This window comes from Cryptomeria japonica, chromosome 3, assembly GCF_030272615.1.
Source record: "Cryptomeria japonica chromosome 3, Sugi_1.0, whole genome shotgun sequence".
Lineage (NCBI taxonomy): Eukaryota > Viridiplantae > Streptophyta > Pinopsida > Cupressales > Cupressaceae > Cryptomeria > Cryptomeria japonica.
In genome coordinates, this window is record NC_081407.1 from 111666778 (window position 1) to 111691332 (window position 24555).

The following is a 24555-nucleotide window of genomic DNA, read 5'->3' on the forward strand; positions in this document are numbered from 1 at the left end:
TTGACCATCATTAACAATTGACTTAAACTGATCTAGAAGTTGCTGCACCTCATTTGGGATTTCTATCTTCTTTTCTTTCTTTTCATCAACTGGTTTAGTTACCAATGCAAAACCTATGCCATCACCTTCTTTTAGGGTATGAATGAACTCCTTTTCACCAACTAACAAAATGTTGGGAACTTTTGGTTTGCTGCCCTCACTCTCTTCATTAAGGGACTGAATTTTATAGTTGATACCATTCTTGAAAAATGAGTATGAGTTCTTTTCACCATCATATTGTGCTTTCTTGTCAAATTGCCAAGGTCTTCCTAAAAGCAAATGACAAGCATCCATAGGTAGTATATCACACAAAATCTTATCTTGGTACTCACCTATGTTAAAATCTACCCATGTTTGTTCACTCACTAATACATGCTGCCCTTTCTCCAACCATGTGACCTTGTAGGGCTCATTGTGCTGTATTCTAGGTAGATGAAGTTTTGTAGCAACTTCTTCTGATATGATGTTATCAGTTGATCCTGAGTCAATGATAACTTTGCACACCTTTCCTTGGATCTCACATTTGATCCTGAAAAGAGCTTTCCTTTGAGACATATCTTTTTGAGATGGCTCTTTCATGAGGATCCTCCTGATCATGAGGTTTTCCCCTTGTTCTGATGGTAGACACCTTTGACTTGGTGTGGTTTCTTCTTGCACAAAATGGACTCTCTTATCACCTCCTTGAGATGAGCTTGGCTTTTCTGGGCATCTATATGCTCGATGGCGTAGTTTATGACAGTTGTAACACTTCATGGTGGAGAAGTATGAACCTCTTCCAGGTCCATTAGATCTACCCCTTCCTGGGTTGCCTGATCCCCTACCCCTATAGTTGTGTCTACTCTGAGAATCCCCTCTTTTCTCAATAAGCTTAGACTCTCCCTGGGACCTATGATCTGTGTACCTTCCCCCAAAACTGCAACTATGACTGCCTCTGTTTCCTCTACCTCTGCCTCTACCATTCTGTTCTTGTTTCTTCTTGTTTCTCTCTTCTACCTTCAGTGCTAATTGATAACACTTTTATAATGTGTTGGGACACCATAGGCTTAACTCCTCCTGAATATTCCATCTTAACCCATCGAGATACCTAGCTACTTTGACATTTTCATCTTCTTGTACCTTAGATCTAAGGCTTAGTTTTTGGAATTCTTCAGTGTAACTACTAACATCTAGGTCTTTCTGTCTCAAGTTTTGTCTCTTCCTATGCAACTAGATTTCATAATCTTCAGGCATGTAGGTGTCTTTGATCTTAGTTAGCATTGTCTTCCAGGTGGTTATGGGTTTCTTTCCCTCTTTCACCCTTTCCTCTTGGATGAATTTCCACCAAGTTAAGGCTGCCCCTCTCATTCTGGATTTGGCTACCTTCACTTTCTATGCTTCAGTAATACCATCACATTCAAAGTGATTCTCTAGACCCTCTATCCAGTCCATTAGTGCTTCTGGTCCCATCTTACCACTAAAAAGGGACACTCCATCTAGGGCCTTTCCAGTCAAAGCTTTCAAAGCTTGTAAAAAGGTTTCTTGTTCTTTATCCAAGATTGGATCTGGTTCTGGGACTTCTTCCTCCAAGGTTTCCTTCTTATCTTAAGCACTTTCTACTCTCTCACTGACTTCTTTAGTCTTGACTTCTACTTGGTTCAACTTTCTTTCAATTTGTTGTAATCTTTCCCTAAGGAGTCTATTTTCTTCACCCTGATCCTCCATTCTCTTTGCTAACTCTGCATTGGTCACCATGTTGTCGGTGTTGTCTCCCACTGACTCACTACTAGACATATGCTAATCTCTCAACCCAAATATAAACCTGGCTCTGATACCACTATGATGAGGAGGGATGATAGAAGGTTAGTCTTCTTTGAGGTTGGTGGGCTTTTGTTCTCAATGTTCTTCTCAAGTCAATCCCTAGGCACAAATGGGATTCTTCTAAACCTTTCTCCTATCTCCTCCTCTCTATTCAACACTGCTTGCACCCTATTGTATTGGACATCACTCCTCCTTACCTTCCATGCTAAGGCATTCAAGTCTGAAATGAGGTCCTCTTGAGTGTCACCAAAAATGAACAAGTTTGGTTTTCCAACTGGCTGAATCTCCTCTCTTCCCGGAATGGGCAGCTGTTGGAGAACCATGGTTTACCTAATCTTATTTTCTCCTTTAAGGATTTCAATCATATTAATCTATTGATTGAACATCTGGATAGGTCTGCAAGGTATGATGACTGTACTGCACTTCTCAAGAATGGAAATTTCTCAATTTGATACAAGGAACATAGGGTTACTCAAAGCAACTTTCTAGGTGCAAAAGGTCAATTTGATCAAATGGATCAATACAATGCTTTGGATATTGTAGTAGGGTGTCTCAAGTCTCTACTCATCAATTTTGATGATTTGAAACAACCAATTTCTTCCCCTTCCTTACCGATTTCATGAATTGGTCAAATTTGCTCCAAAAAGGCTACTAGAATTAGCCCTAGTTTTTAATGAAATTTGTTCACCCTGCTCAACCTGCTAAACTTCATGACAAACCCTTGGAGATGTGGTCATTTGATGTTGACAGCTCAAGGATTTTTGCTATGGCAAGTACTGTACGGACTATTTTAGTGCTGTCCCACAAAATAGGCACTTTTCAAGGGTTTTTGAAAGTTTTAGTGAGGGTTTGCAATTTACAAGTTTTCTACATGATACTAGGCCGACTTAAATTCTTCAATCCTTGCCTTAATATATGCCAAACACCTCCAAAGATTCAAAACTTATCTTCTAATATTGTCATTATATCAAACAAGTGCCACACTGCTGCCCTTACACAGAAATAATAGTCTAGATGACTGGGACAGCAACGTTTTTAAGATTTTGCATACTTTTTGAACATTTGTAAACCCAATACAATGAAAGTGTATCAAATATGGATGAAAAAAAGACTTAACATGAGTTTGAACACCCTACAAAGCAAATAAGAAGGGATTTTTATGACTGCTGTTCATACACTGCCATCACTGCACTTTTAACAGTCTTAAAACTGTTTACACTTTCTTTCTTTGTTTTAATTTATTTCTTCAATCTGTCCCTGGCCTGCAAAGGGGTGTTAATGGCAAGGCAAAAACAATACATATAGCCTCTTAAAGATCTTAAAAGTTGAACACTCAAGGGATGCCACAAAACATGACAGCCTTATGAGACTATGACATAAAATACACCTTTCTAGGATCCTTATTTAGGTCCTTTACAACCAAATAGTGTACCTTGTCTTCTTAGCATTGAATACATTTACAAATACATTCCATGATGCATAAAAACAAGAATCCATCATTCCATACTATCTTGGAAGATTGGCAAATGAGGTTTTAATAATGAAAATAGTGACTCACAGTTTTACAATCTGATTACACTTTTGCTTCTTGCACCCAGCCAAGTCATGAGAGAGACAAGGATGGTAAAGTATAATGCTGACTCTTGCCAACTTGATTCTCCTTCAACATTTCAAAGGGACAGTGCTATGAACAGCAAAGTACCATTCAAACAAATTTGAGAATACCCAAGCCAAGTTGCTCACTTCACACACTTGCCATGGGCTTACAAACACTTGTGCATTGCTAGAAAAGAAAAATGGATGTATGGTACAGTATGTACAGATCCAACAAATTCCCTCAAAGCCATGGATGAAGAGTCTTTGAAGAAATTAGTTGGATCATGAATGGTCTTCCATTGGAACCACAAAACAATGCCTTTCTCAAGAGCACTTCAAACAAAACTTGTTCCAAACCCCAAGAAAAGATCAGAGATCACTACTAAAACATAAAAGGAGATCACATCACTCAAAAATAGGTTCAGTATGGAGTCATGGAGCCATGGTACGGACTGTACCCTAAAAAGTGCAGAAAAGTAGTTAAAAACTCATAGAAAACAAGAGCAAAACAAGTATTTTTCTTAATTTTCCAAAATGAACCACCCATACAATGATTGGAACATGGTTTTTATACATGTGCCAACTTGTTGAAGCCCTTGTATGGATAGGTACTGTAAAGCGGAAAATCGTGAGCGAACCCTAAGTGTTCCCCCCACCACTCCGAGGAGAGGGGAAGGAGGTTACTAGGGTTGACAGTTTTTACTTAGGAGAGACTTTACATTCAAAAGAGGGGTTGAAACCCACAAGATCCAATCCCACTCAATGCAAGATTGGATTCTAAATGAGTTTCAAGGGTTAAGATAGCAAGGCTACCCTCTTTTGTAAAGAATGTAGATAGAAGGATTAAGCTAGGAAAGCATAGAAAGTGAGAAAGATTCACTTATAAATAGAGATAGGGATATAGGATGAAGCTGTGGACCTGGAATTAGCAGTAAAATGTTGAGACGGCGCTGTCCTGCAAATTTGAGCAAAAGTTGACGGGACGATGGTGCCCGGCGTGCACACGGTCCTCCAAAAAATCCGCGAAATGAAGGGGGATCTGTTCGTCTCTGCACAAGGATTCCAGATCTTCAATTTCAGCCGCGTACCTGCAACCTACACACAGAAAAGTGAAGATGATTGGGGGGTTAGGCATTAGGGGTTTTCCCTTAGGTCAAACCCCGGTTTTGGAATTAACCAAGAAATGAGAAAAGCTGTAAATGTAAATGATTGTAATGTAAAACAAGTACTAGTACCTTGTTGTAAGAATGTTTGTATTCTTACATGCGAAGGTGTAGATGTTGTTGTATGTTGTATGTTGTATGTTGTATGTGATCTCCTCTTCAATGGTTGAATCCTTGTCTTGAATGCAACATTTAGCCTTGAATGGAGACTTGGAATGATCAATTGCTTGAAGGAATGCTTGAATGCTTGAATGCTTGAATGTTTGAATGTTTGAGTATCGCTTCCGCCTTTTTTTCATCCTCCCAAAATGGGAGAGGAAATGTAGTTTATATACTTGCCAATTAGGGTTGATAGACTGATTTTTCCGACCTTAGGCCGACCAGGAAAGATTATTTTCCAAATTGCAAACATAAAGACCCGAGGCCCCAAAAGAGACTGGGCCCAAAATAGGGCTAGGGACTAGGGCACTAGGCGCCATGGTCCCACCTCCAGGGACAGCGGGGTGCAAGGAGGATCAGGCCAGGGTGCTGAAAAATGCAGTTTTTGGTGTCATGAACAAGTTTCGGGGTCTCCATTTAGGTTTGGTGTTGCGTTGCCATCGTGAAGACCCAAATGCGGTCGAAATTGCAAGTGTCGCAATTTTAGGATGCTACGTTTAGCCCCCACTTTAGCAGGAGTATAAGCATACACTCATACTTCCGGTAAAGTACAAGGAAACAACATTGAAAGAATTTCACCATGTCAAGGAGGCAAGACACACCAAGCCCCCAGTGGACTAAGGATCTTATGACTTTGATTGACAAAGTAAAAGGGAAGATCACAAGGGAGAACCATGACTGTCAGTAGTAAAGTTCCCTCACTATGAGTCATGCAAGAGAAATACCAAAAATTTTCAAGGCAAAGCTAAGTTCGCCAAGAAATTTTCAAGTATCCTGAAGGGATAGACGGGGTGTATGCCCCCCTACGTTAAAGCGATCACACACGCCTCAACGGGGGTGATTGCTTTAAGGTAGTGATACACATAAGAAATGAGAGGAGCACGTTATCACAAAGATTTAGCCCCCAAGTGTGAGATAACCCCAAGGATAATAGATACAAAACACAAAGCACAAGGTGACTTCGCTTTCCTCGGGGTAAGTATGCTGTATGATAATTCATGTATATCATATGCATGTATGCATAATTGTTCTTCATTCCCCAATCAAGGAAGGTCACCTAGAAGAAGGGAACACATGTGTCTTTTGAGTCAACATGAGAGAGACCAACAGAGATCTCAATGCTTTGCATCATCCTCAAGTGGAAAATAGAAGAATGAGAATAACACATAGAAGAATTAACAAAAGAGAGGAGGAGAGAATCTGCTATGCTAATGAAACTAGTCTAGCATGTCATCTACCCCCCGATCTTGCTAATCAATGTTTCGGGAAGGCAGGGAACATGCTAGAGGAGGAACATTCAACACAGCAGATGGAGCTATCACAAGATCCAAACAAGGGCTATGTTCATGTTCCAAGCCACGTTGTTCTTGTCTAGGAGCTAGGATAAGTGCTTTAGAAAATTTGTTAGATAAATGGTTATCGACATCAACAAGTTCATATTCACTATCAGAAGCAAGAGAAGTAACATTTTCATCATGAATAACATTTTCATCTATATCATCATCAAGATTTATAAAAATAGGATCTTTGACTCACACAGGATCAAGACTATAATGCATCTTATGTTTAGGAGATTTTGGAGAAGATGGAATAATGCTTGTTGAAGGTGTTTTTGGGGATTGTAAAGTTTGAGAAGCAGCTGCCTGAGCTCTAAGACGACGCTTTCGTCGGCATTCACGTGCAGAACGATTTCGTCTAGTCTTAGTAGGAAGTTGAGAAGATTGAGGAGGAGGAATGTTCTCATCCTTATCACTTGGGTGTTTGGGTTGTGGTCTCTTAGGCTGGATAATAGGAGAAGAAGAAGGTCTCTTCTCTCTATAAAAAGAAGGAGGAGGAACTGCTCTGTATAAAGGAGGAATATTTGGTTTAGGAAGGAGACCAAGTCCATCATGACGAGGAGGTATAGTTCTGCTTTTAGACAGTTTATTAGACATAGACATAGTCACATCCATAGGAATGGGTTGGGAATCTTCTTGAGGAAAGACATTAGTTTTCTCTTTCAAAGGAAGAACTTCCTTCTCAAGAACGATAGGAATATCAAGTTTGGGTGTTCTAGGTTCACTTAGAGATAGGATCATATTTGTTTTCCACTTTTGATAAGATTTGAAAAGATGATCACTTCGCGGAGGAAGAGATTGGAATTGTTTAGGCCAAAAATAATCAATAGGAACGCTAGAAGTTCTTTCAGCTGGTTTAAAGAGACTATGATTGACAGTAACAACTTCACCATTATGGGGAAATTTCAAACACTTATGAATAGGAGAAGCAATAGCTTTCATGGAAGATAGCCAAGGATAGCCAAGCTTCACACGAAATTGTTCGGATGAAGGAATAATAGCAAAGTTCACATCAAGGGATTTGTTATGGACCTCAATAGGTAATGTAATAGAACCAATTGTAGGAGAAGAAAATGCATCAAATAGTTTCACAATCACATATGTTTTATCATAGATCACTTGATTCAATTGCAAAGTAAAAAGAAATTCTTCAGTAATAACATTAACCATGCACGAAGGATCAATAAGCACTCCACGACAAGGTGTATTCTTGACTTTTGCAACTATGTATAAAGGACCATCAGGTGCCCTGATAGTTTCACTGGAATCAAATGTGATGGAAGGTTCTTTAGGGTTTTCTTGCTGCTCTACAAAGTTAATCACATTCGGAGTCATAGACACAAGACCATCAGATGAGAAAGAGGAATCATTAGTCTCAATCGCATTAGAGGTATGAGAAGGTAATGGATCAGTAAAAATCTAAAGATTTTGGTTAGGAGGAGCTACAGATGTGTTGCCTTTATCATTCACTCCAGAAACAGAGGTAGTATTATTATTAATCAAATCTTGAATTTTACCCTTTAAAGCAAAACATTTTTCAGTATCATGCCCAGGTTGACGATGAAATTGACAAAAAGATTTGTTATCAAAATAGGGTGAATTAATCTTTTTAGGAGCGATTTGCTTTATAGGAGGAAGAGTAAGCACATTTTGTTCCAATAACTTATTCATAATACTATGCAATGATTCATTCAAAGGAGTAAACTTTCTTTCTTTCTTGAAAAACTTAGAAATAGGAGGCACACCTGATGCTGCATTCACATTGTTGTTGATGATGTTTTCATTGAATTTAACAGACTCTCTGTTCGGTTTAAACTTTCCAAATGGTTGTTGACTACTATCACCCTTATCACTCGGAGCCATAGGATTTGCTTGTTCCATTTGACTCACAGTCAGTTGATAATTGTGAAGAGTTGCACACAACTGTTGGAAAGATGTAAACTCAGAAAATAGAAGTTTATCTCGAATATATTTTTGTAAATTAGAAATAAAGATTCTTTGCATATCATTGTCAGGCACTGGAAAAGAAATTTGAGCATACAAATGCTTATATCTACGAATGAAATCAGTCACTTTTTCTTTAACACCTTGTTTACAATGCATTAAATCAATCAAAGTAACTTTAGGACTTATATTGTTTTGAAATTGTTGAATAAAAGCATTTGCAAGTTGTTCGAAAGAAGTAATAGAATAGGAAGGCAATGAGCAATACCATTGTAGGGCTTTATCTCTTAATGTCCTAGTAAACAGTTTTGCAAGCAACCTTTGGTCATAAGCAAAATTAGTACATATTGTTTGAAAAGTCTTAACATGTGTTAGAGGATCACCTTTACCATTATAAAGCTCCAAATACGGGATTTCAACATGTTTAGGAGGGATAGCTCGAACAATGTCAAGAGAAAGTGGGCTCGCAACATCAAATGTGGGCACACTAAACTTAGATTGATTCATAGAGGCAATTTGTTGCTGCAAGGAAGAGACAGTTTGTGCAAGATTGTTAATGGTCGCTTCAGTCGAAGAATTCATATTAGATGTGTTAGATTGAGATGGAGGTGTTATGTTATTGAAAGAAGGTAAAGAGTAAGGTGGCAGGACACTATGATAGTTAGTCATAGGAGAGGATTGGAAAAGAGGAACACTACAAGGAGGAATGGAATGGTTAAACGAATTGCCCCCTTGCGTCATGTTCATTTGTGGAGATGTAATAGGAACACTCATTGAAGGAATGAATGAAAAAGTTGGATTAAATGAAGGAGGAGGATTAATTGAAGAGGAAGGATTGCCCCCATGACTGGTAATCATAGGCGGAATGTCTTGTATAGAAGTAGTCATTATGTTTGATGTAAAGGTAGGTATGCTAGCAATAGAAGTTGTCAAAGAAACAGAATGATTGACTTGAGTGGGAGGTTGTGTATAACCTAAAGTTTCGGCACAACTCTTCATAGGCATCACATTCGAATCCACAATGTGTGCAATACCACGCAAAATATCAATTCCATTCTTATCACTTTGAAGCATATGTTTTAGACCCTCAATTAAAGGAAGAGCTTGACTATCGGGGTATTCTTGAGACATCCATTGTCAAAAATCATCAAATTGGTTATCCAATTTTGAAAGTTGTTCTACAGAAACCTCATGGAGAGCTTCTTCATCATTGGGAGGATTAGAGGAATTACCCATGTCCTCGTTAAAAAGGCTATTCAAATTAGGTTCCATTTCCTCAGTAATTAAACCTTGGAAAGACTTAATTCTAAGGCTTCGTCTAACGGGAATAGTGTAAGTAGGGCTTATTGTTGTAAAACTCATGCACTAGAGAAGGAGAGAAGATTTTGAATTTAGAGGTAGAAAATTTCAGTAAAATCAGCCAATCTCCTAGATTTAAGCTGTTAAATGCAATCACGACAATCTCTCGAAATTTCGGAAAAAATGTCAGGGACCGTGGCGCTCGGAGTGCACGCGGTCCTTGCAACTTTTTTCGAAATTTGCAGGAATGAAAGTTATGATGATTTTAAAGCTAATCTGAAAAAATTGAGTGATTTTACGATCTGTAGATAGGCCAAACTAAAGTTGCAATCTCAAAATTGAACCCTACCAAGATTGTCGAAAAATGCAAAATTTGAATTTTGAAAAAGAGAGGGAAACTGAAATTTTGAATTTTATGATTTTAGAGGGAATACCAAAAGCAATGCAAGTTTTGAATTTTAAAAGTTGACTCAAAATTCAATTTCGAAAGCGGAAATCAAAGTTGGTATAATTAAGCACTTAATTTCAAAAGTCACAAATTGCAAGAATTTGAATAAAGCACTGAAATTTTGAATGAATGCCAACACACTTTTCAGATTTAGGACAGTAAGAACACAATTTTGACACAAAATTTCAATTTCACCAATTTTTGAATGATTAGAAGCCTTAATCCAAGCAATCAGTAGACCAACTTTGACTTTAATTTTGAAAGTGTTGTAATTGATAAAATCAGCCAAAATTCTGGATTTTAGCAGAAAAATACAGTAAGATCTAACTCCCGAAATTTCAGAAAAAATGTTGGGGACGATGGCGCTCGGGGTGCACACGGTCCTCACAACTTTTTTCCAAATTTTCAGGGATGAAAGATATTATGATTTTATTGCGGATTCCAAAGTTACAGCTGATTTGGAGATGTTTTGATCAGTGAAATTGTCGGTCAAAGGTTGAATCAAGAGGGTTTTAAAAATTAGGGTTTTGACACTTAACCACTTAATTTTCAAAATTAAAGCACAAATATGAATTGATAATTTGTAATAGAAGGGTAGATCTGAAACAAGCATTAACAATTAAACATTTCACAAGTTCAATTTTCAAAAAGAAAATTTAGGGTTCTTATGCAATCAACCTCTAAAATTTGCAAAAGATCAAACATGGAAATGTAATTAAGGAAGCAAATTTTTAGATCTAACCATGAATAATCATAAAGGATGTTGACGTCGGGTTCACCAAAATGTAAAGCAGAAAATCGCGAGCGAACCCTAAGTGTTCCCCCCACCACTCCGAGGAGAGGGGAAGGAGGTCACTAGGGTTGATGGTTTTCACTTAGGAGAGACTTTACATTCAAAAGAGGGGTTGAAACCCACAAGATCCAATCCCACTGAATGCAAGATTGGATTCTAAATGAGTTTCAAGGGTTAAGACAACAAGGCTACCCTCTTTTGTAAAGAATGTAGATAGAAGGATTAAGCTAGGAAAGCATAGAAAGTGAGAAAGATTCACTTATAAATAGAGATAGGGATATAGGATGAAGCTGCGGACCTGGAATTAGTAGTAAAATGTTGAGACGGCGCTGTCCTGCAAATTTGAGCAAAAGTTGACGGGACGATGGCACCCAGCGTGCACATGGTCCTCCGAAAAATCCGCGAAACAAAGGGGGATCTGTTCGTCTCTGCACAAGGATTCCAGATCTTCAATTTCAGCCGCGTACCTGCAACCTACACATAGAAAAGAGAAGACGATTGGGGGGTTAGGGATTAGGGGTTTGCCCTTAGGTCAAACCCCAGTTTTGGAATTAACCAAGAAATGAGAAAAGCTGTAAATGTAAATGATTGTAATGTAAAACAAGTACTAGTACCTTGTTGTAAGAATGTTTGTATTCTTACATGCGAAGGTGTAGATGTTGTATGTTGTATGTGATCTCCTCTTCAATGGTTGAATCCTTGTCTTGAATGCAACACTTAGCCTTGAATAGAGACTTGGAATGATCAATTGCTTGAAGGAATGCTTGAATGCTTGAATGCTTGAATGTTTGAATGTTTGAGTATCGCTTCCGCCTTTTTTTCATCCTCCCAAAATGGGAGAGGAAATGTAGTTTATATACTTTCCAATTAGGGTTGATAGACTGATTTTTCCGACCTTAGGCCGACCAAGAAAGATTATTTTCCAAATTACAAACATAAAGACCCGATGCCCCAAAAGAGACTAGGCCCAAAATAGGGCCAAGGACCAGGGCACTGGGCGCCATGGTCTTGGGGGACCAGGGCACTGGGTGCCATGGTCCTGGGGAACTAGGGTGTTGGGCACCCTGGTCCTGAAGGACCAGGGTGCTGGGCGCCATGGTCCCACCTCCAGGGACAGCGGGGTGCAAGGAGGATCAGGCCAGGGTGCTGAAAAATGAAATTTTTGGTGTCATGAACAAGTTTCGGGGTCTCCATTCAGGTTCTGTGTTGCATCGCCATCATGAAGACCCAAATACAGTCAAAATTGCAAGTGTCACAATTTTAGGATGCTATAGGTACAGGCTGGAACTAACCAAAACCACCAAAAACCACTTTTTTGACAACTTTTGACAACTTTTTGACAACTTTTGTTGCTCAAAAATTGCATTTTGACTTCCGGTGACTTGGCACTCAAACCAATGACTCAAAATCATTTAGAAACACTAAATAAACATGCTCCAATGCCTTTCAAGGCTTTACAACATCAAAAATTTAAAAATGCTCATTTGGACCCAAAATTGATAATTTTTGGCCTACTGAGCAAAAAAACAAAAATCTTGGAAACTCTTAAACACAAATGAGTTCCAAGCCTTATTACACCACAAAACAAACCTATTAAACCTACTAGAAGTATAAAATAAACACACATGGTTAATTTTCAATAAAATGTTATACTTGCTAGGATTTGAGCATTCAGGTGCTCAGGTGCTCCTGCACCATACTCCCCTAAGGACAAAGAAGTCATGTGACTCCTTTGGGTAGTAAAGAAAGAGGAATTCCAGCTTTGAGAAAGTCACTTTCAGGTATCCAAGTGGCTTCAGAAACTGGTGTATCCTTCCACTTGATAAGATGCTCCATGTAGGCATGGTGTCTTGTCTTCTTGATGATTCTTGAATCTAGTACCTGCTGAGGAATGGGAGTAGAAGAAGAGGGGAGAGAAAGATCAGAAAGGGAATGAGAAAGATCTGAAACTCTTTGTGAATCTGTTGGTAGCTCCCCTTTGAATGGCACCAAATCTGCAACATTGAAAATAGGAGACATAGAAACTTCATTAGGCAAATCAACTTTGTAAGCATTATGGCCATATTTAGCCAAGATTTTGCATGGTCCTACTCTTCTCATTTGCATCTTAGTAGGAACTCCTTTTTGTAACTATGAATTGTTGAGATGGACCATCACATAATCACCCACTAAAAATTGAACATCTCTTTTTGAAGCATCAACTCTCTCCTTAACTTTTTGAGTAGTTTCCTGTAAAGACTTCTGTACCTGCTCATGAATTTCTTTCATAGACTGTGCCATATCTTCTGCTGTACCACTCACTTGCTACAAATTAGTTACATCATTTAACTCAAAAACACCTCTAGGATGCATTCCATAAATAATCTGAAATGGGCTCTTACCAGTGGATCTGTTTACACTGTCATTATATGCAAACTCTGCCTGATGAATGAGTTGATCCCAACTTTGCCCATATTCTTTGGTAAGACATCTGAGTAGATTACCCAATGTTCTGTTCACCACTTCTATTTGGCCATCTGTCTGTGGATGGTAAGCTGAGCCAAAAGACAAGTTAGTACCCAATTTCTTCCATAAAGTTTTCCAAAAATGACCCAAAAACTTAGCATCTCTATCAGATACAATACTGGATGGCAAACCATGAATTCTTACAACTTCCTTAAAGAAAAGAAAAGCAATGTGACTAGCATCATTAGTGGTTTTACAAGGTATGAAATGTGCCATTTTACTGAATCTGTCAACAACCACAAAAATACTATCACATCTTGTTTTTGTTTTGGCCAAACCTACCACAAAATCCATACTGATGCAATCCCAAGGCCTAGAAGGTATGGGAAGAGGCTGATACAAACCAGCATTAGTGCTAGTACCCTTGGCTTTCTGACATACCATGCATTGCTCAACATATTTCCTGACATTTGCCTACATCTTAGGCCAAAAATAGTGCCTCTGAACCAATTCCAAAGTCTTATTAAGACCAAAGTGACCACTCAAGCAACCATTGTGCTTTTCCTGTATCAGATTCTCCCTCATTGAACCTTTTGGCACACACAGCTGTCCACCCCTGAATAACAATCCATTCTGCAAAGTATAGTCAGCATATTCACTATGAAAAGTATTCTGAAAATCTTGACAAACTTTGTAAATATCAGCAAAATCACAATCATGTGGATATAAATCCTTAAAACATTCTATACCAATACTTCTAATCTGAATTTCTTGAAGAGTAAGTAACCTTCTACTCAATGCATCAGTTACTTTATTGCACTATCCTTTCTTATGCTTCAAAGTAAAGGTATATGCTTGTAAAGACTCTACCCATTTAACATGTCTGTGACTAAGCTTATCCTGTGAATTGAGAAAACTAAGTGCCTGGTTGTCAGTGTAAACCACAAATTCTTTAGGAAGAAGGTAATGCCTCCATTTCCTAAGTGCCTAAACCAAAGCATACATTTCAAGATCATATGAAGAATATTTCTTCTTAGCATCATTAATCTTTTCACTGAAAAATGCAACAGGCCTATTATCCTGACTCAAAACAGCACCAATGGCAATATTACTTGCATCATACTCTAAGGTAAACAATTTGTCGAAACTAGGTAGGATCAACACTGGTTGAGTAGCAACTCTGACTTTTAGCAATTCAAATCCCTTTTGGCTGCTTCTGTCCACTGAAATTTCACTTTCACACCACCCTTAATGGTTTCCAACATAGGTGCACATATTTCACTGAAACCTCTAATAAATTTCCTATAAAATTGAGCAAGTCCATGAAAACTCCTGACATCACTAGCATTCTTAGGGGTTGGCCAATTAACTATGGCTTCTACCTTATCTGGATCCATCTTCAAATCACCCCCTGAAACAACAAAACCCAAATAGACCAGCTCTTGCTTAAGGAAATCACATTTTTCTAGATTGATAGTAAGTTGCTCATCATTCAGTCTTTGTAAGACAATCTGCAAATGTTGGAGGTGTTCTTCCTTGGTTTGACTGAAAATTAAGATGTCATCAAGGTACACAACTACAAACCTGCCTATGAAGTCATGTAACACCTCATTCATCAATCTCATAAAAGTACTGGGTGCATTTGTTAACCCAAATGGCATGACTAGCCATTCATACAACCCCTCATTTGTCTTGAAAGATGTTTTCCATTCATCCCCCTCTTTGATGTGGATTTGATGATAACCACTTTTTAGGTCTATCTTACTAAAATATTTTGCTCCCCCTAAACAATCCATAAGATCTTCTATCCTAGGAATGGGGAATCTATACGTGATTGTGATCCTATTTATTGCTCTTGAATCTGTACAAAGTCTCCAAGCCCCACCTTTCTTAGGTGCTAACACTGTGGGTACTACACATGGACTAATACTTTTTCTAATCATTCCTTGGTCTAATAGTTCTTGGATTTGTCTTGCCACTTCCTGATTTTGTTCAGGTGTCATTTTGTAACCAGCTTTGTTTGGTAAGGATGCACCTGGGATGAAATCTATCTAGTGGCTAATGGCTCTTTGAGGAGGTAGAGAGGTTGGTTGACCATCATTAACAATTGACTTAAACTAATCTAGAAGTTGCTGCACCTCATTTGGGATTTCTATCTTCTTTTCTTTCTTTTCATCAACTGGTTTAGTTACCAATGCAAAACCTATGCCATCACCTTCTTTTAGGGTATGAATGAACTCCTTTTCACCAACTAACAAAATGTTGGGAAATTTTGGTTTGCTGCCCTCACTCTCTTCATTAAGGGACTGAATTTTATAGTTGATACCATTCTTGAAAAATGAGTATGAGTTCTTTTCACCATCATATTGTGCTTTCCTGTCAAATTGCCAAGGTCTTCCTAAAAGCAAATGACAAGCATCCATAGGTAGTATATCACACAAAATCTTATCTTGGTACTCACCTATGTTAAAATCTACCCATGTTTGTTCACTCACTAATACATGCTGCCCTTTTTCCAACCATGTGACCTTGTAGGGCTCATTGTGCTGTATTCTAGGTAGATGAAGTTTTGTAGCAACTTCTTTTGATATGATGTTATCAATTGATCCTGAGTCAATGATAACTTTGCACACCTTTCCTTGGATCTCACATTTGATCCTGAAAAGAGCTTTCCTTTGAGACATATCTTTTTGAGATGGCTCTTTCATGAGGATCCTCCTGATCATGAGGTTTTCCCCTTCTTCTAATGGTAGACACCTTTGACTTGGTGTGGTTTCTTCTTGCACAAAATGGACTCTCTTATCACCTCCTTGAGATGAGCTTGGCTTTTCTGGGCATCTATATGCTCGATGGCCTAGTTTATGACAGTTGTAACACTTCATGGTGGAGAAGTATGAACCTCTTCCAAGTCCATTAGATCTACCCCTTCCTGGGTTGCCTGATCCCCTACCCCTATAGTTGGGTCTACTTTGAGAATCCCCGCTTTTCTCAATAAGCTTAGACTCTCCTAGGGACCTATGATTTGTGTACCTTCCCCCAAAACTGCCTCTATGATTGCCTCTGTTTCCTCTACCTCTGCCTCTACCATTCTGTTCTTGTTTCTTCTTGTTTCTCTCTTCTACCTTCAGTGCTAATTGATAATACTTTTGTAATGTGTTGGGACACCATAGGCTTAACTCCTCCTGAATATTCCATCTTAACCCATCGAGATACCTAGCTACTCTGACATTTTCATCTTCTTGTACCTTAGATCTAAGGCTTAGTTTTTGGAATTCTTCAGTGTAACTACTGACATCTAGGTCTTTCTGTCTCAAGTTTTGTCTCTTCCTATGCAACTGGATTTCATAATCTTCAGGCATGTAGGTGTCTTTGATCTTAGTTACCATTGTCTTCCAGGTGGTTATGGGTTTCTTTCCCTCTTTCACCCTTTCCTCTTGGATGAATTTCCACCAAGTTAAGGCTGCCCCTCTCATTCTGGATTTGGCTACCTTCACTTTCTATGCTTCAGTAATACCATCACATTCAAAGTGATTCTCTAGACCCTCTATCCAGTCCATTAGTGCTTCTGGTCCCATCTTACCACTAAAAAGGGACACTCCATCTAGGGCCTTTCCAGTCAAAGCTTTCAAAGCTTGTAAAAAGGTTTCTTGTTCTTTATCCAAGATTGGATCTGGTTTTGGGACTTCTTCCTCTAAGGTTTCCTTCTTAACTTCAGCATTTTCTACTCTCTCACTGACTTCTTCAGTCTTGACCTCTACTTGGTTCAACTTTCTTTCAATTTGTTGTAATCTTTCCCTAAGGAGTCTATTTTCTTCACCTTGATCCTCCATTCTCTTTGCTAACTCTGCATTGGTCACCATGTTGTCGGTGTTGTCTCCCATTGACTCACTACTAGACATATGCTAATCTCTCAACCCAAATTTGAACCTGGCTCTGATGCCACTATGATGAGGAGGGATGATAGAAGGTTAGTCTTCTTTGAGGTTGATGGGCTTTTGTTCTCAATGTTCTTCTCAAGTCAATCCCTAGGCACAAATGGGATTCTTCTAATCCTTTCTCCTATCTCCTCCTCTCTATTCAACACTGCTTGCACCCTATTGTATTGGACATCACTCCTCCTTACCTTCCATGCTAAGGCATTCAAGTCTGAAATGAGGTCCTCTTGAGTGTCACCAAAAATGAACAAGTTTGGTTGTCCAACTGGCTGAATCTCCTCTCTTCCCGGAATGGGCAACTGTTGGAGAACCATGGTTTACCTAATCTTATTTGCTCCTTCAAGGATTTCAATCATATTAATCTATTGATTGAACATCTGGACAGGTCTGCAAGGTATGATGACTATCCTTCACTTCTCAAGAATGGAAATTTCTCAATTTGATACAAGGAATGTAGGGTTACTCAAAGCAACTTTCTAGGTGCAAAAGGTCAATTTGATCAAATGGCTCAATACAATGCTTTGGATATGGTAGTAGGGTGTCTCAGGTCTCTACTCATCAATTTTGATGATTTGAAACAACCAATTTCTTCCCCTTCCTTACTGATTTCATGAATTGGTCAAATTTGCTCCAAAAAGGCTACTAGAATTAGCCCTAGTTTTTAATGAAATTTGTTCACCCTGCTCAACCTGCTAAACTTCATGACAAACCCTTGGAGATGTGGTCATTTGATGTTGAAAGCTCAAGAATTTTTGCTATGGCAAGTACTGTATGGACTGTTTTAGTGCTGTCCCACAAAATAGGCACTTTTCAAGGGTTTTTGAAAGTTTTAGTGAGGGTTTGCAATTTACAAGTTTTCTACATGATACTAGGCCAACTGAAATTCTTCAATCCTTTCTTTAATATATACCAAACACCTCCAAAGATTCAAAACTTATCTTCTAATATTGTCATTATATCAAACAAGTGCCACACTGCTGCCCTTACACAGAAATAACAGTCTAGATGACTGGGACAGCAACGTTTTTAAGATTTTGCATACTTTTTGAACATTTGTAAACCCAATACAATGAAAGTGTATCAAATATGGATGCAAAAAAGACTTAACATGAGTTTTAACACCCTGCAAAGCAAATAAGAAGGGATTTTTATGACTGCTGTTCATACACTGCCATCACTGCACTTTTAACAGTCTTAAAACTGTTTACACTTTCTTTCTTTGTTTTAATTTATTTCTTCAATCTGTCCCTAGCCTGCAAAGGGGTGTTAATGGCAAGGCAAAAACAATACATATAGCCTCTTAAAGATCTTAAAATTTGAACACTCAAGAGATGCCACAAAACATGACAGCCTTATGACACTATGACAGAAAATACACCTTTCTAGGATCCTTATTTAGGTCCTTTACAACCAAATGGTGTACCTTGTCTTCTTAGAATTGAATACATTTACAAATACATTCCATGAAGCATATAAACAAGAATCCATCATTCCATACTGTCTTGGAAGATTGGAAAATGAGGTTTTAATAATGAAAACAGTGACTCACAGTTTTACAGTCTGATTACACTTTTGCTTCTTGCACCCAACCAAGTCATGAGAGAGACAAGGATGGTAAAGTATAATGCTAACTCTTGCCAACTTGATTCTCCTTCAACATTTCAAAGGTACAGTGCTATGAACAGCAAAGTACCATTCAAACAAATTTGAGAATACCCAATCCAAGTTGCTCACTTCACACACTTGCCATGGGCTTACAAACACTTTTGCATTGCTAGAAAAGAAAAATGGATGTATGGTACAGTATGTACAGATCCAACAAATTCCCTCAAAGCCATGGATGAAGAGTCTTTGAAGAAATTAGTTGGATCATGAATGGTCTTCCATTGGAACCACAAAACAATGCCTTTCTCAAGAGCACTTCAAACAAAACTTGTTCCAAACCCCAAGAAAAGATCAGAGATCACTACTAAAACATCAAAGGAGATCACATCACTCAAAAACAGGTTCAATACAGACTCATGGAGCCATGGTACGGACTGTACCCTAAAAAGTGCAGAAAAGTAGTTAAAAACTCATAGAAAACAAGAGCAAAACAAGTATTTTTCTTAATTTTCTAAAATGAACAACCCATACAATGATTGGAACATGGTTTTTATACATGTGCCAACTTGTTGAAGCCCTTGTACAGATAGGTATAGGCTGGAACTAACCAAAACCACCAAAAACCACTTTTTTGACAACTTTTGACAACTTTTTGACAACTTTTGTTGCTCAAAAATTGCATTTTGACTTCCGGTGACTTGGCACTCAAACCAATGACTCAAAATCATTTAGAAACACTAAATAAACATGCTCCAATGCCTTTCAAGGATTTACAACATCAAAAATTTAAAAATGCTTATTTGGACCCAAAATTGACAATTTTTGGCCTATTGAGCAAAAAAACAAAAATCTTGGAAACTCTTAAACACAAATGAGTTCCAAGCCTTATTACACCACAAAACAAACCTATTAAACCTACTAGAAGCATAAAATAAACACACATTCTTAATTTTCAATAAAATGTTATACTTGCTAGGATTTGGGCATTCAGGTGCTCAGGTGCTTCTGCACCACCGATGCACTAAGTAGAAGGAGTTTATTGTTGAATGAGCTGAAGGTGAGTGTTGTTGGATTTGATTCTTTGGGTGAGTTGTATGAACAAGATTTATATTTTAAGGAAGCATGGAAGGCATGTAAGAATCCAATGGGAGTGGATCAAACTCCATGGCTGAAGTATTTTATTCAACAACCTGTTCAAAGGTAAAAGGTTGTGCATACCTTGAGGCTCCATGAGGGAGAATTTGATAAGAGAAAAACATAGTGGTGGGTTGGGTTGATATTTTGGAGTTGATAAGACAATAGCCCTACTAAATGAGAGTTATTCTTGGGAAAGGATGAGTGTCAATGTCAAGAAGATGGTACAAGGATATATAATATGTCAGCAAGCAAAGGGAGTGAAGTAGAATATAGAATTTGTATCAACCATTGCCGATACTAGAGAGACCATTGAAACAAATTAGCATGCATTTTATTTTAGGGCTTCCTTGACCTTAGAGAGATAATGATTCAATTTTTGTTGTTGTTGATAGATTTTCCAAAATGGCTCATTTTATTTCATGTCAAAAGACTAGTGATGCTTCCCACATAGCAAATTTGTTTTTCAAAGAAGTACTTCAGTTACATGGCTTGCCCAAAAGTAGTGTTTTTGATCGTGATACAAGGCTTCTTAGGCATTTTTTTTCATACATTGTGGAAGAAATTGGGTACATATTTGGGCTCTATTTCAACATACCATCCACAAACTAAGGGTCAAAGTGGAGTTTTCCTATAACAATTTAGTCACCAGGAGTGTGGAAAAAAGTGCATTCAAAATTATGTATGGTTACCACCCAAGGGGCATGGATGAACTCAAGGATAGTGAATATTTAGTGAGGTCAAGTGTTGTGGTTGAGGATTTTACAAAGTACATCAAGGATTTGCATAAAGAAGTGAAGGAAAAGTTATAGAAGATTACTACCAAGTACAAGGATTATGTTGATTTAAATAAAAGGGAATATAGTTTCAAGTCAGTGAACTAGAATAAGGTCACCTTAGAAAGAAGATTTTTCCATAGGTAACCTATAATAAGTTCAAATTGAAGAAAATAGGTCCTTGTAGGATCTTGCTAAAGTTTTTAGCCAATTCTTATGAAGTTGACCTTCCAGGGAACATAGATTTCTCACTTATCTTAAATATGAGTGATTTATATTAGCATTATGAGGGGGAGACTAGTGTCCAAACACATCTGCCCATAGATATATTTGATGGAATAGTGTGAGTAAATCAGTTACTTAAGAAACAATTTGAAGAGGTAGATGAAATCATTGATTCTAGGGTTGTTAAGAAGATACATAGAAAGGAGTACCTAGAATATCTAGTTTGGTGGAAAGGGAAACTAGTTGAAGAGGCATTAGGGTTGAAGGTGATAGAGTTGGCTCAGTTTGGAATTTTGATTCCATATTGGCCTAAATGTTCATGAACTCCCATCCATTCCAAACGTTTCTCCTACGCGAGGTGTTTGATGTAGGAGTCTCTTGCGCGAGAGAGAAATCCGCATCATTGTACATATTTTTCATTTTTGTTGAAGGTATTTTTTTTCTTTGGAACTACATTTTTTGTTTGATCTAAGCGTTAGCCTAGTTTGGAGTTAGTGTTTTTAGAATTAGGTCAGATTCTGAGTGAATCAATGAGACACAAAAATGATCCTTCCAATCTGAGTAAGTCTTCACAATGGAACTAGACATTTGTTCACTCAACAAGACTTCACCGAACTCTCACTGATCAAAGTACTCATGTCAACATCCTCATTTGATCGAAGTTACTCATTAGAGCTCTTGTCGAACTCGAATACATCTCTCATTGTGGGATTGGGGAGACTTAAAAAGTCTATCCCCAATAGAAGCTTTTCACTTCAATATGTCTTATCATTGATTGAAGAGACTAAAATGGACTTCCTTCGATGTGGAAAAGTCTCATCAAGGAATATTTCCTTGATGATTTGTAAGACTTAAAAATCCTTTCGCTGATGTAAATCTCATCGGTGGGTTTTATTTGTTCACCTTAGCACTCCTCATTGGGGATCGAAGGGACTTGAGAAGATTCCCAGTGATGTAATTTTGTCTCCTCAATAAGTATTCTTTGTAGCATTAAAGACAATTGGATAGTCTCACTCCGACAGGGCATGTGTCGCCAATATGAAGACTTTTGATTTTCTATGGATGGCTAGTTTCATGGCATGTTCTGATTGGAGCCCTGACCGTTGGACTTCCATGATGATTTTGAACATTTCAATGAGTAGTTGGTGGATGGTCAACATAGTTGCGAGTAGGACATAGAGGATAGAACCAAAGCGAAGATCAAACAAGGTAGCTATAAAAAAAATGGCAAAACAGAGAGCCAAAGGTTGAGAGTAGCCATTGGAGGGAAAAGAGAATTGTGAGAGAAAAGTTATGTGAATAGACATTGTAATTTTGGTTGATCCTAAAAAGAGATTGTGACTATAATTTAAAAAAAATAATTCTAATTTCAGTTGTTGAGTTTAAGATTTTGTTGGTTGGTGATCATTTTAGTGTGTTTGGGCCTCAAGCATGACTGCTCGATAACCAATGCCAACCATATAAATATCATCATTTGGGCAACCATATAAATATCATCATTTAGGTAAAAGTACAATATTGTGTCACATTTCAGGCCAACTTATCAGCACAAGTGAATTTACGTACATTTCTAACTAAAAATTTAATTTAGTCAAACATATGGTCTAGATAGATTCATTATAGCTAAGTTATATATGGGCCACAACTTTTCCAGTTGGAAGTATCTACTAAATGTATATTTTATATCACTTTGGGTCTAATTACAAAAAAAATATTATTTTGGAAAATTCGATGTTTCAACAACTTTTACTCTTATAAATAATATTTTTTTAAATGTAAAAATACCCTTTTATACATCTACAAGTGAATATTCCAAAATACCCTTTTATACATCTGCAAGTAGCCAAATTTTCCTGCTTTATTCCAATTGCAGCATTTGGAGTACCTCGACCTCATTTATGTTCACTTGTCACCTTCACACCTTCCGAGCCTCATCACATTACTTGGTGGGCTATCAAAGCTTTCCTATCTTTTACTTGGTTCAAACCAATTAAATGGAAGCTTACCATATACTTTTGGTAATCTCTCATCTTTGGTCGTGCTTGATGTCTCAAACAATTCTCTAAGTGGCACATTCTTACTCTCTCAACTAGAAAATTTCACGAAGATTTGCTACTTGATTATTTCTGATAATTTCTTGAGAGTGAAATTTGAAGACTTTTGGATCCCGAAATTTCAGCTTCAAGCTTTGTATTTGAGTTCTTGTAATATGGATGGTGATTTCCCATCTTACCTATCCACTCAATACAACATAGAGAAACTCGACTTATCCAACAATTCTCTTAGTGGAAATGTTCTTGATTGCTTGTGGGGCCTTACATCATTCAACACTCTCAATCTCTCATGCAATCAATTTCGAAGAAAGCTTTTGTCATCAAAGTTCAGTAAGTTGAGTGCTCAATATGTTGACTTGCTTAGAAACAAGTTAGAAGGGAATGCTTTTGTTCCTCATCCTTATGTAGAATTCTTGGACATGTCTGAGAATCAATTTGATGGCATCATTTCAGAAAACATTGACGAATATGACCAGAGTCAACTCAATTACTTGTCACTTGCAAATAATAATATGAGTGGTGTCTTTCCACATTCTATTTGTGAAGGAAATCACTTGGAAGTTCTAGATGTGTCAAATAACAGGTTCACACGTAATATTTTTGCAAGTTTTGGGAATTGCTCAACACCACTCAAAGTTTTGAATCTAGAAAATAATAATTTGGAAGGTGAGATTAGAAGAATGGTTTGTCTTCAAACATTGAAATTAGGAGGCAACAAACTACAAGGTACAATTCCATCATCACTTCAAAATTGTACTTCTTCAGAGATTCTAGATTTGGGATATAATAACATGCAGGGAACAATCCCAAATTGGATAGGGAATTTAATTGGCCTTCGAATTTTGGTGTTGAGATCTAATAAATTCAAAGGTGGAATATGCTTAGAGTTGACAAAATTAGAAAATCTTCAAGTCTTGATTTTGTCAAACAACAATCTATCTGGAGCTATTCCAAGTAGCTTAAGAAACTTAAGAGCAATGGCAAATCAAACAGAAAGTGCAAAAGTCCTCAAGTTCTCAAATTCAAGCTCAATGCCTTATTTAGATAAAATTAAAATAAACAACAAAGGGCTAGTTCTAGAATATGTGAAATCTTTGGAATTGGTTCGGTGTCTTGATCTCTCAAACAACAACTTCTCAGGTGATATTCCTTAAGAAATTGGATTCCTCATTGGTCTAAGGATTCTCAATTTGTCAATGAATCAGCTCCATGGAAAAATTCCTACTTCTTTTGGGAACCTTGTGTAGTTGGAGTCACTTGATCTTTCATATAACAATCTTATTGGAAATATCCCTAATGAACTACAATCTCTCACATTTTTGAGTTACTTGAACATATCCTATAATAATTTTTCAAGTAGAGTACCACAAGGAGCTCAATGGTTAACCTTTGTGGACTTCAGATCAACATAAATTTTTCACCTTCTCCTCCTTCAAATAAAATTTATGATGAAGATGTGAGTGAGCAGAAGTGGGAGGAACATGTGTGGTGGGAGGTGGGAATTGGATTGAGCTTTGGATTCGGGTTTTCAATTGTTATTGGAGTATTATGTTTCAACAAAAATTGTAGAAAAAGATGTTTCAAAGTTATGGATGACATTATTGTCATTCTTGATCAATCTATTCAAAAAAAGATCTTTTAATAATTATTTTAATACCCCTCTCTCTTCCAGTCCCCCTTCTCGTTTACCCAAAATATTTCCTCTATGAAGGTTGTGTAGTGGTTGTATGTGTACTTTCTTATTTTGTTATTTTTGGTGGAAAACATTAATTTAAATATTAGATTAAGTAGTACCTCAATCTATAA

The 24555-nt window shown here is 37.6% G+C and overlaps 1 protein-coding gene across 1 annotated transcript; it reads left to right on the forward strand.

Moving 5' to 3' along the window:
• Positions 1–22904: 22904 nt before the first annotated feature.
• LOC131873986 (receptor-like protein 43) lies at positions 22905–23903 on the forward strand. The gene has a single exon (XM_059217182.1). It carries the CDS (start codon positions 22905–22907, stop codon positions 23901–23903), a length of 999 nt encoding a protein of 332 aa, XP_059073165.1.
• Positions 23904–24555: the final 652 nt, after the last annotated feature.